The sequence below is a fragment of the Rhinatrema bivittatum genome, chromosome 7 (assembly GCF_901001135.1).
Source record: "Rhinatrema bivittatum chromosome 7, aRhiBiv1.1, whole genome shotgun sequence".
Lineage (NCBI taxonomy): Eukaryota > Metazoa > Chordata > Amphibia > Gymnophiona > Rhinatrematidae > Rhinatrema > Rhinatrema bivittatum.
The window spans coordinates 103,828,105-103,846,752 of record NC_042621.1 but is presented as its reverse complement, the minus strand read 5'-3'; the positions used below and the strand labels follow the sequence as shown (position 1 = coordinate 103,846,752).

The window sequence follows — 18,648 nt, the reverse complement described above, 5'->3', positions numbered from 1 at the left end:
TCATCTCGAATTTCTTATATGCAGGTCTTTTCTTGCCGGGAGCCATTCCTTCTGGTGACTGCAGGGGCATTATAGCTGCATACTTCTTGCCCAAGGTAGTCTCGGACTTTTATTTGAATCAGTCCATCTCCTTGTCATCCCTGGATAAGGTCAGGGATATGGAGGAGTATCGCCTCTTGCGCTTCTTGGATGTCGAGACTGGTCGTTCAGTATCTGGAGGTTTCTGAAACTTTTCGAAAGACGAATCGGATCGCTTGTTTGTTCTCCATGGCAGGAATAATCAAGGCACTCCAGCTTTGCGGACTTCGATAGCTCACTGGATTAAGGAAGTAGTCACAGCCTTGTATGTGGATGCTAAAAGCCGTTGCCTACTCAGGTTAGGGCTCATTCCACTAAGGCTCAGGCAGTGTCATGGGCAGAGGTTAGTTTGTCTCCCATCAATATCTGCCGAATGTGGTGATCCTTACACACTCTTTCCAGGTTTTATCGCTCGGGAGGATGTAACCTTTGCACATGCAGTGTTGACTGTACTGTGGGCAGCCTCCCACCCAGTTGGAGAGTAGCTTTGGTACATCCTACTGGTCTTGAGTCCATCTGTCTACATGCTAGGAAATGGAGAAATTACTTATCTGATAATCTTGTTTTGCTTAGTGTGGACAGATGGCCTCAGCTTCCTGCCCTCGGCTGCTGCATGAGTGTATCAATAGTCCTCCTATGGGGCTCTAGGTTCCCTAGGTTACTGGTAAGTGTTCATCCAGGCCCTAGCTTGGGGTTCAGTGTTTGGTTTAGTATAGTTATGGTTACCTGTTTTTAATCATGTTTTAATCAAGTTTTTCCTAGCGTGTAGCCAGATGGACTCAGAACAAGTGGGTATAGTGTGCTCGTGCTAGCAGTTGGAGACGGATCTGACGTCAGCACGGGTACATATACCCCCTCAGGAAGTGAAGCAACTCAGTAATTTCCGTCTCCAAAGCAGTTTGGAGCTCCTGCACGCTCGCTGAGCGTGTTTTCCAAATCTGCTTTCTATTTTCTACTTTCTACTTACAAATTTCTCAGAAGACGAGCCCTGCACTCCTGCGGTGATACCCTCTGGTCCCTCCCCCAGTTGAGTTTCCCGGGGTGATTTCCGTGATCCCTCGGAGGTCTACGCCTCGGTCTGGTGGCCGAATCGCGGCAGGGATCTAGCCCCCGAGCGAGAAGGGCTCTGGCGTGGCTGAGAGGCGCCTCTGTCCCGGCGTGGACTTAGCCCCGAGCGAGATGAGTTTGGCGGCTTAGAGGCAGCGGGTGCATTTCCTCAAGCGCGGCGGTGAAGGTATTTCCCCTCTCCCCCCGCAGCTGGAGACCGCCCGGGTTGCAGCCGGGAAGCGCCGAGGATCAGGTAAGGCGTACATCTTACTTTTTGGTCTCCGAGGTACGAGGATCGGCGGCATGGCCTGCATGTGGCACGCCGTGGAGGTTGCCATTTTGTCTGCCTTGTTCAGGTATTGAGCGCCCATGTTAGGCGCCAGTTGATGAGCGCATAACGTATCTTATTGAGCGCATAGTGCTGAACGCATATTCTTGGGCGCATATTGTATATTATTGAGCGCATATTGCTGACCGCATATTATTAAGCGCATATTGTATATTAGTGAGCGCATATTGCTGAGCGCATATTGTATATTGAGCACATATTATTAAGCGCATATTGTATATTATTGGGCGCATATTGCTGACCGTATATTATTGAGCGCATATTGAATATTATTGAGCGCATATTGCCTCGGGGATAGAGCCATACCGAACTATGAGGCGGTTCTTTCCCAAGGAAGATCTCTCCGACCTGGTTTCTCAGTGCCTGACTGAGTTGGCTATTCCAGGCCCCAGTACTATGGAGGCATCCACGCAGAACCCCCTGCTGGAGGATCTTCGTCCCATGGCCCGCCATTTCCCCTTCCTACAAGCGGCGCAACAGGCTTAGAGCCACGCAGAGCGAGGAGCCAGACTCCCTTTGTGCCCAATGTGAGGAGGCCGTGGGAGCCTCGGGCCAGGACCCATCTCAACCGAGGTTTACCGATAGTTCCCCAGGGGCCACCCCGGATCTAGCGGGGCGTCCTGAACAGCCAGGAATTCCGGGGGACTTGGTACCCCGATGGCTAGAAACCGCTTCCATTTCCTGGGTGGACTTATTTAAGGGGATCCATGCCTTTGTTCAGATGCAGTCAGCTTCCCGTCCAGGCCCTGCTGTCGCTTCAGCTGACCCTGCCCCTGGACCTTCTCGCCCTTATCGAGATGGTACCCAAGAAAGAGGGCACTTTCCGGCCCGTATTGGACCTCAAGTCAGTCAACCGATACTTAAGGGTCCCGAGGTTTCGCATGGAAACTCTGCGCTCAGTCAAGACCGCAATACAGCCAGGGGAATTCCTCACGGCCTTAGACTTGTCAGAAGCCTACCTGCATATCCCGATCCATTGGAATCATCAGCGCTACCTACGCTTCAAGGTTCTGGGATGCCACTTCCAATTCCGGGCTTTGCCCTTCGGGTTAGCCACGGCACCGCGGACCTTCACCAAGGTGATCATAGCAGTAGCAGCGGCGCTCAGACGGGAAGGAATCCTTGTCCATCCCTACCTAGACGATTGGCTGATCAGAGCGAAATCACGAGAGGCGAGCCATCGGGCAACCAACAGAGTGATCGCCCTTCTGGAAAGCCTGGGATGGGTAGTCAACCTAAGCAAGAGTTGCCTACAGCCTTCCCAATCACTGGAATACCTGGGAGTCCGGTTCGACACCCAGGCAGACAGTCAGCCTACCCACCAAGAGAAGGTTAAAGCTCCAGACCCGTCTTCTGTCCCTGATGGGAGCCAGCCGGCCCATAGCCTGGGATTACCTGCAGGTTCTCGGTCTCATGGCATCCACCCTGGAAGTGGTACCATGGGCAAGGGCCCATATGAGACCGTTACAACACTCCCTCCTCTCTCGGTGGAGCCCACGTTTACAGAACTACACCGTGCATCTACCTCTACCCGCCAGAGTGCGGACCCAGCTACGGTGGTGGTTGCAGTCCGACCACATAAGCAGGGGGTCGAAGATGTCCTCCCCCACGTGGACTCTTCTCACCACAGATGCCAGCCTGAGCGGATGGGGAGCACACTGCGAAGAGCTCACCACCCAAGGGCGGTGGAACAGAGAAGAGTCGGGTGGAACATCAACCGCCTAGAGGCACGGGCAGTCTGATTAGCCTGCCTGCGATTTGCTCACAGATTGAAGAACAGAGCAGTCAGAGTGATGTCCAACAATGCCACCACAGTGGCATACATCAACCGACAGGGCGGAACCAGAAGCCAACAGGTGTCCCTAGAGATAACCCCGCTGATGGCTTGGGCAGAGGCGAATCTCCAGGACATCTCCGCCGTCCACATCGCCGGAAGGGACAACACCGCGGCAGACTTCCTCAGCAGGGAAAACCTAAGTCCGGGAGAATGGCAGCTGTTCCCCACATCCTTCCAGATGATTGTGGATCGGTGGGGGACTCCAGACATGGACTTACTAGCGGACAGGTCCAATGCTCAAGTACCCAGATACTTCAGCCGCAAGCGGGATCCGTTCTCTCACGGGATCGACGCCCTGGTTCAGCCATGGCCTCCAGGGACTCTGCTATACGCCTTTCCTCCGTGGCCCCTGCTGGGCGCCCTTATACACATATTACCTGCCTGCCCTCCTTTTCCCGACTTCTTTCCCCCTAACAACTACCAGCAATACCTAGGAATGTATATTTATTACTTACTGTATATTTATTGAACCTTTGTATATTACCCTCTCCTTTGTTATTGTTTGCTCATTCCCCCCTCCCATTTATTGTTTACACCCAGTTGAACTGCTCATCTAAATTAGCTATTTTTAACTCGTTACTGTGTTTAACTGTTCTTTGCTCATTGTAAAGGCAATGCCTATTCCCTGGTTCCAAGTTACTTGTAAACCGACACGATGTGCAAACGGTTGTCAGTATATAAAACTGTTTAAATAAAATAAATAAAAATAAATTAAATAAAATAAGATTCAGAGGCACAGAGGCCTAGTTCTTCTAGTGGCACCAGACTGGCTAAGAAGACCCTGGTACGCGGACATGAGAAGACTACTGACAGGGGAGCCTCTTCCCCTGCCTCCTCTCAGGGACCTGCTACGTCAAGGTCCCATCCTCCACGAGGATCCAGCTCAATTCTCTCTTACGGTCTGGCCATTGAGAGGGCTAGACTGAAGAAAAGAGGTTACTCGGAGCCGGTGATAGATACACTCCTCCGAGCTCGCAAGTTTTCCACATCCCTCACCTACATAAGGATCTGGAGAGTATTTGAAGCCTGGTGCGACACTCATGGCACCAATCCACATGCGACCACAATTCCTAGTGTTCTGGATTTCCTGCAGGATGGGCTTCAGAAGGGTCTCTCCCTAAGCTCCATTCAAGGTTCAGGTGCTGCGTTGTCTTGCTACGGTCCCAGGAGGATGGCAAGACCATTGCCACGCACCCAGATGTTTCCCGCTTCCTGAAAGGAGTCAAGCACATTCGTCCGCCACTGAAGTGGCCAGTGCCCCTGTGGAACTTCAACATAGTTTTGGATTTCCTCGCGGGATCCACCTTCAGACCCCTTCGGGGCCTGTCTCTCCGTTCGCTAACTTTGAAGATGGTTTTCTTGCTGGCGGTGTGTTCCGCACGACGCATCTCGGAGCTACAAGCGCTGTCCTGCCGGGATCCCTTTCTCAGTAGTAGTATAATATGACTCAATGATAGCCAAAAATTAGAAACAGTCAAAATAATAGAGATTTGGCTATAGGAAGAGAACTCAATGTATAATGGAGTCTAGCAACCGTCATATATTGCCACGGCAATATATGACGGTTGCTAGACTCCATTATACATTGAGTTCTCTTCCTATAGCCAAATCTCTATTATTTTGACGGGATCCCTTTCTCAGCATCACTCCAGAGGCTATCCATCTTCGCACGGTTCCTTCTTTCTTACCTAAAGTAGTCTCACAATTTCATCTCAACCAAACCATATCTTTGCCAATCACGGCGGGTTTGAAGAAATCAGAAGAAGGGCGTTTGCTACGCCATCTTGGCATCGGCAGATTACTGCCCAGATACCTAGAAAAGACAGAAGCAGTACGTAAGACGGACCATCTGTTCGTCCTCCACAGCGGGAAGAAGCAAGGGGAAGCGGCCTCTCGGCCCACCATAGCCCGCTGGATCAAGGAAGTTATCAGAGCGGCCTACGTAGAGGCCGGGAAGTCACCACCTCTGCTGGTCAAGGCTCATTCCACCAGAGCGCAAGCGGCCTCTTGGGCAGAATCTAGGATGCTGTCGCCCGCAGAAATATGTAAGGCGGCGACATGGTCCTCCCTCCATACCTTTTCCAGATTTTACCGTCTGGATGTTCAGGCCAGGGAGGACACAGCATTTGCGAGGGCAGTCCTACGCGGTCCTCAGGCAGCCTCCCGCCCAGTCCGGGAGTAAAGCTTTTGTACATCCCACTTGTTCTGAGTCCATCTGGCTACACACTAGGAAATGTTGAGATTACTTACCTGATAATCTCCTTTTCCTTAGTGTAGACAGATGGACTCAGCATCCCGCCCGGCTGCCGGTATACATGGGTTTCACCGATTCAAGGTACGCCATGTCATTTTCTTACATAAGTGTCCACTCTACCAGGTGTCGACGCCTTCAGGTTGGAAGCGCTGGCGGTCTCCAGCTACTATCAATCGGTCAGGGGAATCCTGTTTCACTAATTCATTGATTGTCAGTACACATATATCCATAACAGCTTTTGCAAGGAAGATTACTGAGTTGCTTCACTTCCTGTGGGGGTATATGTACCCGTGCTGACGTCAGATCCGTCTCCAACTGCTAGCACGAGCACACTATACCCACTTGTTCTGAGTCCATCTGTCTACACTAAGGAAAAGGAGATTATCAGGTAAGTAATCTCAACATTTTGTTAGCCTGTCCTCAGTTGCTTTTGGGGTCACTGCAGGACTATATATATATATATAGATAGATATAGATAGAGATAGAGAGATAGAGAGATATATATTGACTTTAGTTTGCTCTGTCTCCATCTGCTGGCAGGGGAGCATAAATCTACTGGTCCTGAATCCATCTGTCTATACTAAGAAAAACAAAATTATCAGGTAAGTAATATCTCCATTTTTGTACTAAAATTGTAATACGTTGCACCCTGCCCTGAGTGAATTTCATATTTAAAAGGGCAGGTAATAAATTCAAATAAGACTGTGAACAAGCTGTATTCGCTGTGATGCAAGTCTCCATGGTGGGGGGGCTCACTGTCTGGAGTTAACGGCCCAAGGGAGTTGGAACGCCGAAGAGTCCTGCTGGAACATCTTTTTTGAATGCTGCAAGTTGATGTCCTGGTTTCGGCTGTTAAGAGACCACCGTCCCCGTGGAAGGGGCCATGGCCTTCGAGGATCCTCAGGATGATTCAGTGGTAGTGAACTCCAGGCCTTGAGTGCCACAAATAGGCCAGGCTTTCAGGATATCCGCAATGAATATGCATGAGATAGGTTTGCATATAATGGAGGCAGTGCATGCAAATCTTTTTCATGCATATTCATTGTAGATATCCTGAAAACCGCTCTTTATCACTGGACTAGGCAGATTGTCACCCTTGATGCATTCCTTTGCTTCCACTGCCTTGGTGGTCCAGTTTTCCATTTGTGGGGTATATATATGAGCAGTATTTTGCTGGGTGCAACAGCTCCCACAAAGTCAGGATATATTCTGGTTAAAATTGAGGATGCCTTTTTAGCAGATGCATTTTATGACCTTATTAGGAGTACCTTTAAGTCGGTGACCTTTGTGGTTGCATTTTGGAGGCTATTAACCTGCGTCACTGGGCAGCAGGTAAGGCATCCAAGGCTTGCCTTAGCAAACTTACCTTCAAAGGTAAATGTTTCGAGACAATGTGGAGAAGTTGGTCAAGGATCTAGGGGAGATTAACCCTCAAACTCCCAGAAAATAGAGGCCATTTGGTCTCCCAGGTAAACAGAGGCTGCAATTGTTTCAGCGAGGCAAGCAGATGCAGACCGTGGAAGCAAACCTCCCAGTTGAGCACATTTTGGAGGAAGGAATTGGTCCTTTCATGGAGCCAGTAACCAAAGAACAATGATGCTGGGCCTTCAAGAGCTATCCAGTCCATCCCAGTGAAAGTCAGTGGGTCCTATCCATGATGGCCACCTTCCAAATTATTCCCAGGAATGGACCTGCATCATTTCAAACCAGAGGGTCCTGGATATTAAACAGAACAATTATTCTCTAGATTTGCCACTTCCATTTCTGATGTCTTTGTGGTATCCCTAGTCATCTCAATCTCCATAAAGCTTGCTGTGAAGACCACTCTGGAGAGACTCTAGTGTTCACAGGCTGTGGTGTGCGTGCTGCGCAAGGCCTACTTCAAGGCATCTACTTTGTGGTCCTGAAAATAGATGGTTTCTAATGGCCCATTCTTGATCTGAAAGAAGTCTTTAGATGCCTTTGGATATCCCATTTCCTTATGAAAATGCTTTGTTCTGCTGTGATGGAGAGACAAGAATACCTTTCATTCCCAGATCTTTCAGAGGCTTGTTTTCACATTCTCATTAGGGAAGATCATCAAGTTTCTTTGATTTTGCATTTTAGGGAACATTTTCCAGTTCAGAGCACTTCCATTAATCCTAATCAAAGTGCCAAGAACCTTCACCAAGATAATGGTGGTGATTGTTGCCTTCCTGCACAAAGATGGGTATCATGGTTTGTTTATTTATTTAAAAAGCTTTTATATGTTGCCTCCCTGGACAAAGCCATTCAAGGTCATGTACAATATTAGCAGTTAAGGCAAAAAACATAAAATAAAATAACAGTACAAAGATAAAAACTAAAACAGCCTAATCAAACCCATCCCATTAACGTGGGGGTAGCTTGCTTATTACTGCGGTTACTACCCTAAACCAATTAAGCCTGATACATCACTTTGAATGCATATACAGTGTTGCTCTCTGCTTCAACAGCAGGGATAAATGTGAAAAAGAGGATTTACATTCAGACAACATCCAACAAGGCATTGATCTGTGCAGTCTGGGTAAACAAGCATCGGGGTAACATGCTTGATGCGGCGGTTACTACTCTTAACCATTAAGCCTTATGCTCACCTTTGATGCAACTCCAACATTACTCTCTGCATCAATGGCAGGAAATTTGAATCAGACAGTTACCAACAAGGGCCCTGAATTTGGTGGTTGGTGAAACAGATAAGTATGGGAAATAAGTGTGGGAGCTTGCTGGCAGACTGGATGGGCCGATTGGCTTTTCTGCCATCATTTCTATGTTCTGTGTTTCTATAATAGCCAAATCAGGAATACTGATATTTTCTTCCCACCTCTCACGCAGGATATCCATACATAGATAACAGCAAAAGTACTAAGGAGACAGCATCAGGTTCACTCGTACAGTCCATACCTGGACGATTGGCTTATGGCCAAGTTGATTCCGGAATGTCAGTTGTTTTTTGAACAGAGTTGATGTGAATAGACAAGGGGTTACTAAGAACCCAACAGTGGCCCAGGAGGCAAGTATGCTATTCCAGTGGGCAGAGCAGAATCTTCTGCAAATCTTAGTAACTCACATTCAGGCAGATACAGTAAAGTCCACGGGAGAGCGGGCAAATGATCGCTCTCCCGGCGCGCGCACCGGCCACTCGCCGGTGCACGTGATTCTGTATTTCAATTAGGCCCGGCGGTAAAAACGGGCAAAAGGAGGCACTAGGGACACTAGCGCGTCCCTAGCGCCTCCTTTTTGACAGGAGCGGCGGCTGTCAGCAGGTTTGACAGCCGACGCTCAATTTTGCCGGCATCGGTTCTCGAGCCCGCTGACAGCCACGGGCTCGGAAACCGCCTGACAGCCGCGGGCCGAATTCACATTTTTTTTTTAAACTTTTTTTTTTTTTACTCTTTGGGACCTCCGACTTAATATCGCCATGATATTAAGTCGGAGGGTGCACAGAAAAGCAGTTTTTACTGCTTTTTTTGTGCACTTTCCCGGTGCCGGAAGAAATTAGCACCGACCTTTGGGTCGGCGCTAATTTCTGAAAGTAAAATGTGCGGCTTGGCTGCACATTTTACTTTCTGTATCCAGCACATACCTAATAGGGCCCTCAACATGCATTTGCATGTTGAGGGCCCTATTAGGTGTTGCGGGTTGGACGCGCGTTTTCCTCCCCTTACTGAATAAGGGTAAGGGAAAACTCGTGTTCAAGAGGAGGCTAACCGTGCGCTCTGTCGGAGTGCACTGTACTGTATCGGCCAAATTGTGGGAATGGAGAATATTAAGATGACTTTCTCAGCAGGAATACGTTAAACTCCAGAGAGTGGGAGATCAGTCAGGAAGGCTTTCGGAATTTAGCAGACTGGGTATTCTCTCTACATGGATATTATGGCAACTCGCATAAATTTCAAGACTGTCAGGTTCTTCATCTGTCAGAAAGATTAACAAAATTGAATATCGTTATTTTCCAAATGAAGAGCATGCAAGGTGAAGTCTGTTTCAATAGAAACTGTATTCTATTTTAAAACTGCATTAAGTAGTTTAAAAATGATGAGTTATTTGCGTAATTTTGAAGTCATGTGTGATAAATGTTGATGCATTTTCATAAAATATTGTTGGTTTTGGAAACGTAGGATTATTTTCCTCTAGGGCAACTGAGACTTAGTTTAAACTTATGCTTTCATGCACTGTCTGACTGCAGTTAACATTGTTTCCCAGGTCAGCAAGCTGAAACGCCACATTCGCTCGCACACAGGAGAGCGTCCATTCCAGTGCAGTCTGTGCAGCTATGCTAGCAGAGATACCTACAAGCTGAAGCGACACATGAGGACCCACTCTGGTAATAAGATGTTCTTGTAGTGCTGCTTGAAAATTATGGCAAAAACCATAGAAAAATGAGTATGGTTTGCTTTTAACTGTCCCTATCTTTGAACTTTGATTTCTTGTCATATGTGCTTTAGCTTTATGTTTTAAATTATCTGTAGAGGTTCACTGCGCCAGCTTTTACACTACTTGCTCTTGCCATGGTCACACTGATTCTTTTTGTATTACTTAATTTTTTTTTCTCTGGTTTGCTGAATTTTTAATGTTTTGGTACTAAATTCCCCTGAGGAGTATAGTAATAGTACACCAGACCTAGGACTTATGATTTTCAGGGGTTTTAGTTTGACAAAGCCATAGAGTCTGAAGAGCTCCAAGCTGGAGGCAGTACCACCTTAATGCTGTGTGGCTGCAAGCATTGGCAGTTGCATCTGCAGTTGTTTTGCTAGTTGCAAGAAGTCAGTGTTCACAGCTCCTCTCCGATACCACAAATTTGCAAAATTAAAATCCCTGAAAAACCAGAAGCCTTAACCATAAGGCAATAGACCACATCCCTTCCGACTGTGCTTCCCCCCCCCCCCCCCCCCATCTTGCTTGCTGTCGCTAGGGGATGCCAGTATGATCCTGGACACATTAAAATTGCTGACATGAGGTAAACATCACTTGATCAGCCTGTTAATAATCTGCATTTCTCAGAGGACAAGCAGGATGACAGTCCTCACAAATGGGAGATAACATGTCTCTTGTTGTGCAGGAACCTCTGTCTTCCTAAAGTTGCAAGATTCATCTTTCATGGGGCTCCATGATCATTTCTTGTTCCCTTTAGTTACCTAGGTAGGTTTTTCAATATTTTTTTTCTTTTTTTGGCACCTGTGTGGTGCACAAGTACCAGTACACCAAGGAGCTGTCTATCGTGTTTTTGTTATTAAGTCATTGATTTTGATGTGTAATGTTCTGTCCAGTGTGCCTCTCGGAGAAGACCAGTGGCTTTAGTAGGTGTCACTTGTATGAGGTCCATGTCTATCATGGACACTATGATAGATGTGCCCTTTGCATGGGGGCCAATCACGATGTCTGGGGATGTGCCCTCTGTGCGACCATGACTCCTAGAGGGTATTGATCTCAGCTTGACCTCATGGAAAAGCATTTCAGGATCATAGGTCTGGCCCGTCAGTATCTGCAATGGAGGCATAGACATTGAAGGAACCAGGAGCTGAATTGACCACTGGCGGGACATAAGAAAGGCATCAGTCCCCTTCAGCATCGAGCGCTAAGAAGGTGGTCATCTAGCTCTTCTCACCCGAAGAAGGTGAAGGATTCAGCCTTGTTGGTTCTGACATCAAGTAGTGCAAATAGCATGTATAGGGTTAAAGCCAAGCAGCATCAACATCTGCCCCTATCAGTGCCCAATGCTGGGAGAGGGGGCATTTGGATGACAGCGCTGAATTGCCATAAATGTTCTTGTGGTGAGTAAAGCAATCCCATAAATTGCAATTTCCTAGCATGTAGCAATTGGACTCAGGACCAATGGGTATAGTGTACCCCTGATAGCAGTTGGAGACTGATCAGATTTCAATCTGACGTCAGCACCAGTATATATACCCCTGCAGGAAGTGCAGCTCTTCGGTATTTTCCGTCTCCATAGCAGTTAGGGACTCTATGCACGCTAGCACAGCGTTAGAGTAATTTTACCAAAGAAAACCAAATTAAGAAGAAAATCTTACCTCTACAGACGAGCCCCGCTCTCCTGCGGTGACACCCATTGAGTTCCTCCCGAGGTGATTTCCACACTCCCTCGGAGGTAAGCCTCGGTCTGGCGGCCGACTCTCAGCGGGGACCTCCCCGACATCGGGTGAGGCTGAGAGGCAGCGGGTGCAACCTCGAGCGCAGCGGTGAAGGTATTTTCCCTCTCCCCCCGCAGCCGGAGACCGCCCGGAAGGAAACCGGGAAGCGCCGAGACAAGGTAAGGTAGAAATCTATTTAAAAGTCCCCGGTCTCCGAAGCTCAAGGTGACGCACAGGTCGCCAGCCGGGACCAGTGCCAACGGGTTGATCGGCCCTAGAAGGGCTAGACCCCAGTCAGATTGGGGGGCCCTCCGAGGTGGTCGCCATATTTTCTGCGTGGTCGCCGTCACCATTTTGGCTCTGTTCACCGCCCTGTCCGCCGTTTCGATCCGTGCACACAAATACCTTGTGCGCACGTCGCATGCACAAGTACTGGGCGCACAAGCGACACGCTTAGCCACGCGCTTACTGTGCCGGGCGCATAATTTCAACCTGTGCGCACATCTCCCGGCACGCGCACACCAAACCTATGTGTGCAACTTCGCACGCCAGAGCGCACAACTGTATGTTACGCGCACAAGCCATGGCACCACCGGAAAATAAGCTCTAAGCTCAGGGCCTTTGCCCAGCATGCCATATTAGAGCTGCACAGTATGAGGAGGCTACGGCCCTGTGTATACAGTGCGAAGAGGCCCTAGGGGACCCAACTCATGGCCTTCCCCAGCCGGTACCGGACCCCAGCCTCTCGAGCAGTACGCTGGACCTAGCCATTACACAGCGGGATCCCCCTCAATCCGGGGCTCCCCAGGGACACGGCACCCCCTAGTCTAGACCCAGCACCTGTTTCCTGGGTGGAATTCTTCAACGGTCTGCATACCTTTGTCCACATGCAACCGGGGCCTCCTATAATGTGGCCTCAGACTCCACCAGAGGACCTCAACATGCCAGGACCCTCTATGCCCAGGGAAGTGATCCCACTGCCCAGAAGCCTCACCTTTGGGGACACGGACATCTCAGATGAGGAGTCAGAACCCCTGGAGGAAGGGAAACTCCCTCCGGGGACAGAACCCCATTGAACCATGAGACGCTTCTTCACCAAGGACGAGCTTCCAGACCTGGTCACACACACAGCTTGAAAGCTTGCCATCCTGGGCACAAATGCCTCGAGGGAACCTAAGACAAACCCACTTTTGGAGGGGCTCTGTCAGACCTCCCGCCATTTCTCACTATTACAAGCCATCCAGCAACTAATTGACCTGGAATGGGATGCCTCAGAAACCACGTTCAAAGGGGGCCGGGCTCTGGCAGCCATGTACCCCCTGGACCCAGCCGCCAAAGATCTCCTGGCATATCCAAAAGTGGATGCCATGGTCTGTGCGGTCTCGAAGCGCACTACTATCCCGGTGGAGGGAGGAGCAGCACTCAAGGATGCTCAAGACAGATGTCTGGAATCTATCCTCAAACAGACCTTTGACGTCTCTGCCATGTCTTTACAGATTGCGGCCTGCTGTGCCATGCTGACACGCGCCTGCTTAGCACAGACCAGGAACAACACTTCTGGGGAAGCCCTGGAACCAGCTGTATCATTCCTCACGGATGCCGCTTCAGATCTGGTACGCACAGCAGCTAGAGGAGTCTCATCCACCATGGCAGCCAGAAGACAAATCTGGCTCCGAAACTGGTCAGCTGACACATCCTCCAAATTGAGACTCACAAGGATGCCTTTCAAGGGAACACTCCTGTTCGGAAGCAAACTAGAAAAACTAGCCAACAAATGGGGCGAGTCTCCACTGCTGCGGCTACCGAGGACAGGAATAAGAGAAACCAGTGATTCTTCCCCCGGACCTCCAGTGGCAGAGGATCACAGCGCTTCAACCCATATAGAAGCTCATATCAAGCGGCCCGCCCTGCAGGCCGCTTGATATGAGTCAGTCCTTTCGGAACAAGCACAATAAAAGGGGAGCCATCATGGGCCCAGGCCCCAGCCGCACCCCACAATGAAAATCAGCCGACCCATCCAAAGGAAGAAGCCATAGGGGGCAGACTGGCCCTATTCTACCAAAGATGAGTCGAGATAACTTTGGACAAGTGGGTCCTATCCATCATTCGAGAGGGATGTTACCTGGATTTCCACCACCTCCCTCTGGACAAGTTTATGGAATCTCCCTGCCACGACCTTTCCAAGAGAATGGCAGTGGAAGCCACACTGACCAGATTACTAGCTTTAGAGGCTATAACACCGGTGCCTCCACAACAAATAAATACTGGCCATTAGTCCATCTATTTTATCGTTCCCAAGAAGGAAGGGAACGTTCAGACCTATCCTGGACCTCAAGGCGGTCAACCGTCACCTGAAGATTCCTCGCTTCCGCATGGAAAACCCTACACTCTGTAATAAGGGCGATACAATCGGGAGAGTTTCTTACCTCCCTGGATCTGTCGGAAGCCTACCTACACATTCCAATCCATCAAGGACATCAGCGTTTTCTACGCTTCTTGATCCTGGATAGGCACTACCTTTCGGGTTAGCCACTGTGAAGGCTCACCGCCCGTGCTGCCCTGGGTGCCGCTCCGCTGCCTCCGGTTCAGGCCCCTCGCGAGTCCTGGATATCCCTGGAGTCCCTCAGTCTCACAGGACTCCCTGGGTTCAGGTCTCTGCAGGCCCTGGTTTTGCTGGGCTTCTGAGTTCTCTTTGTATGGAGTGGGGTTGAAGCAGTCCACCAACCCCCAAAGATAACACAGAGAGAGAGAGATTCCTCAAAGCAATTTTATAAAGCAGAGTAGCTGAATCTGTTACATTGGCTCCGTCCCCTCAGGAGCTGAATAAATGACCCTGCCCCCGCTCTCCAGCAGTCTAACCCCTTAACACAGGTGCTGGAGCAAAGGCACTGTTTGAGCCCCCCCGGCTCTCCAGTTCACCAGCAAACCCCCTTAACACATGTGCTGGATTAAAGGTACTGTTTGAGCCCCCCGGCTCTCCAGTTCACCCGCAAACACACCTGCCCTAACTTCCCTTAGGGTACAGGTTCTCTGTTTCCCTTTTCAGGCTAGGCTGTGCCCCTGAGACAGCTGGAGGATTCCTCTCCCCTGGAACCTACCTCCGTTTCCTTCCCCCTTTGCTTCCTGGCACTGGCTTTTTCTGGCCACTGCTGCTACCTAGGCACGCCCTCTTCCTCTAGCTCCCCAGGCTCACCTGTGTGACTCATTAGTGTCAGAGTCTGACACCTGCTCGCCTCCAGGCTCTCTCTACAGGTCAGGTGGTGGTTCTAGGAACCTGGGATTTGTAGTTCTCGCCTTCACCTGCTCCCCCTGCTGGCTGGCTCTAGTATTACTAGCCGCCATATGGTATCTTATCCATTCCTGCCTCCGGCAGCACTGCACTACATCACACACCCTCCCCCTTAAAAAAAAGTCTCTGCACGGGGTGTATAGTGCCTCCAACCTGAACACAAAAAGCCATTCCTTTAGAAGAGAGCATACCATCGCTTCCTCCTAACCTCTTAAAGTTGTACAGTGCAGAGACTCGCCACTGGGTCAACTCACCAAACACCCTCCCCCTTAAAAGTCTGTGCGCAGGGTATGCCGTATTCCTATCCCCTTTTAATTTCCAACTTAAACACCAAAATTCTCTGACAAGAACATACCAATCCTTCTTCCAACCAGCTACCAATAGGGATATGTAGGAAGGCTTTATAAGCAGTAGCCTCATCTACTCTCCTCTGGTTTGTTCTGAGTCCTTGATACTCCACCTTAAGGAATTTCTCTGATTTCTTGAAAGTCCACCACCCTCTGTCCTTTCTATTCCTGGCAGAGGATGTGACAAAGATTACTACTGGGACTTTTCTGTTACCCAGACCTTTGAGTAACTGGCACCAACGCCTATATCCGCCAGATATTCTTAGTCTATTCTGTCTCCACGAGCTCACTCCCTTTATTATCGGAAACCATGAGGACTCCTTTCCCTCCTGAAACTGGCCTTTTCCCCTGTCAGCTGGTTGAGGCTGTTCGGTTTCCTCTTGATCTGGCTTGTGGGGTTCCTGTGAGTCTGGTGTTAGAGTGTGCTCTCTAGTAAGCTGCATAATCTCCTCTTCCCTCGGCAACCCCCCTGAAATCTCTTGCAGTTCTCCCTGAAGCCGATTCGTCTTGTCTCCCCACCTCTGCAATGCCTGGCCTTCCTCAACCGACTGCACTAGGCAACCGGGCTGTTCCTCATCCTGCATTCCCAAAGTCTGCTTGTCCCACTCCACTGGCAACTGACCCTTCTCTCCAAGGTAGGGACCATCCTCCCACCCACCTGATTGAGTCTGACCATGATGGCCTTGGGCTTCAGACACTTCACTAACTTCTGGCCTCACTGCTCTTGACTTGACTAGGCAGGTAGACCCCAAGTGACATACACACTGAGTCTCCCTGGTATCTAAGCACGCTCTCTGCTCTTCTTTCAACCTCTCTAACTCTAGATTCAAATTCATTTTATCGATCTCCGCCTCCCTGCGTAACAACTTTTCTGCGTCCAGAGCCTCCTGCAGTGCAGTAACCTGGACTTGCAGTTCCCCTTCTCTCTGAATTAGCTGTTTGACCCTAGCTTCAACTGCGCCTTCTACTGCTGTCTTTTCTTCCAAAATCTTGCAATTTTGGTCTTGCAGCCACTGGATCCTGCCTTCCATCTCCCGTTGCTGAGTAGCATGCACCTCAGCCTCCTGATCTAATAACTGTTTTAATCTGGCCGCTTCCTCCTCAGCAGTTTCCCGCAGTTGCTGTTGGGTGGCTACAAGGTCAGAGAGCTCCTGGCACTTTGCCTCCCACCTTTTCACAACGGCTTCCTGCATACTCCTCTGTTCCTCTGTCACCCTTGTCCACCTTTCTTCTGACTCAGCATGGCTCTGGTGGACTTGCTGCAGCTTCCCCTGAAGGCATGCAACTTCCCCCTTAGTTGCCGAATGGCTATCGAGTAATCCGGACATTAGCAACTGCAACTGCTGATTTTGTTCTATCTGCTGCTGCAATAAACTCAGGGCTGTCCCCAACTCCATCTCTACCTTCACCTTCCCCTGAAGGGCTAGCGCTAGTTGTTGGGCCAAGGACCCTCCCACAGAGTCCTGATCCACTCTTCCCCCTGGCTTGCGCAAACTCTCCTGCTCAACCCGGATGCCTTGTACTGAGGAAACTTTCTCTTCTTCTATCCTTTTCTCTAAATCAGCTTGCTTCTTTCTTGCTTTCCTCCCCTTTCGACCTGGAGTCTTGCCTACTTCTAGGCTTCCTTCCACACTCCCTATCTTCAAATAAACCTCCCCCTTTTGACCACTGCAAGGGGGAGTCCCCTACTACTTTGTCACTGGTGCTGCTTTCCTGTTCAGTATCAGCAGTGCTCAACCCCTCCGGAGCCAGGCCCCCTTCTCTGGCTGGGAAACAAGCTTGGAGAAATTCCTCCCTTTTATTCCCCTCTACTGTCCCTTCCTGCCCAGAGTGTGCCTCTCCTACTTCGTGGGATTCTGCTGAAAGACAAGCCCCTGTGAAGACATCTGGGTCACCTGCATCTTGAGACTGTGAGGTACTCTCTCCAACCTCCCCCATCATTATCTGCCTCGCGTAACCGCCCTCCATCTTCTGGGTCTTATTGTCCTTACTAAAACCATGCAAAACACCCCTCGACTGTTCCGCCTTAAAACCACCCCTATTCTCCACCTGGGTACAAACGTTGGGGTTGCCTATACTCTCACCCCTTCCATGCGGAGACCCCTCAAGGTCCGTCCCTTCCCCAACCCACTCTCTGTATAGCATTTCCAGTGGGTCTTTGGGACAAGTCTCCCCTACATGGCTGTCTTCTCCACAAATCTGGCAAGAGGTACTGCCCCTCCGGCTTCTACCTTTTTTTCCCTTTCTTTGGGGTGTCCCTCTGGCTCCTCTATGTACGACACTTCCTGTGCCCGACCCTAACTTTGCCACCTTAATCTCCTGCCCCTCTCTGTGTACTTCTTCACACAGGCAGTCTTCCTTAACCGGGTCTGGCTGCGGGCCCTATAAGCATTCTTCTTTCTCCTTTTTAGGACCCTTCCCAGGCCATTTCTATCTTTGGCCGCTGGTTGGTGGGTTCAGTCCCACCCCCTGGGGATCTAGCCTTCTTGGCCCCTGCTGTGCCAGTCTCCTGCAGTTCCTCGTATATACCTTTCTCCTGAGGACCCTGCTCCTTATTCCAGCCCCCCTGGCTGCCTATAAAACCACTTGACACACAGTATTCCCCCTCATAAACCTTTTGCAGTTCCCTGTATATCCCTTGGTCACAAGGACACTGCTCCTTATTCCAGCCCCCCTGGCTGCCTATAAAATCACCAATTTTAACATCACCATCTACACCCTGTTGAAACAGTCCCAGTGATTTCTTAACTGAAGGTATACAGTCCCATCTTTTTTTCCACAGTGGGTTGTAATAGCTTCCGTTCTGTGAATCACAGGCATCCATTTCCTTTGGCTTTTCCATCGTCGTCAGGCCTTTCTTTTCCCAACACGGCCAGCTTCCGCATCCTCTCTATGTGGTGCCTCTTGCTGCTTGCCAGGGTTTCTTCGTACCCCCTCGTAGTCGTTGGGTACCTGTTAACGAAAAGGAAAAGGGGATCCGAGTGCAGACTGCTTCACCAAACTCTGCCAGCCCCCAGGCTCTGCTTATACCCTTACCAGAAGAACAAGTTACACCAGCATTTCTGCAGTATACATCCCCGCCATCGATTGCATAACCCCTGGGCGTCTCCTTGGCACCACCACACACCACAGTACTCGGAGCCCCCTCTCCTTCCGACGGTATGGCTAGCCCCAGGTACGCTTACCGGAACCTAGACACAACAGGCATCCAGAGCTCTCCACGGCTAATCCCCAGCCTGGTCTGCTCCTCCTAATCCCGTCCGGTCCTCTCAGCGGTCTGGTCAGGCTCAGCAACCTCGTCTGTAAGTTGGGCACTCGTCCGGGCTGTATCCTCGTG

General features: G+C 49.9%; 1 protein-coding gene across 1 annotated transcript in view; it reads left to right on the top strand.

Annotated features, from left to right (window-relative positions):
- Window positions 1–18,648, top strand: part of CTCF (CCCTC-binding factor) — a 380,312-nt gene that overhangs the window by 189,789 nt on the left and 171,875 nt on the right. The window contains 2 exon segments of the mRNA XM_029608851.1: window positions 1,300–1,312; window positions 9,790–9,910. Coding sequence (XP_029464711.1) covers window positions 1,300–1,312; window positions 9,790–9,910 — 134 coding nt within the window.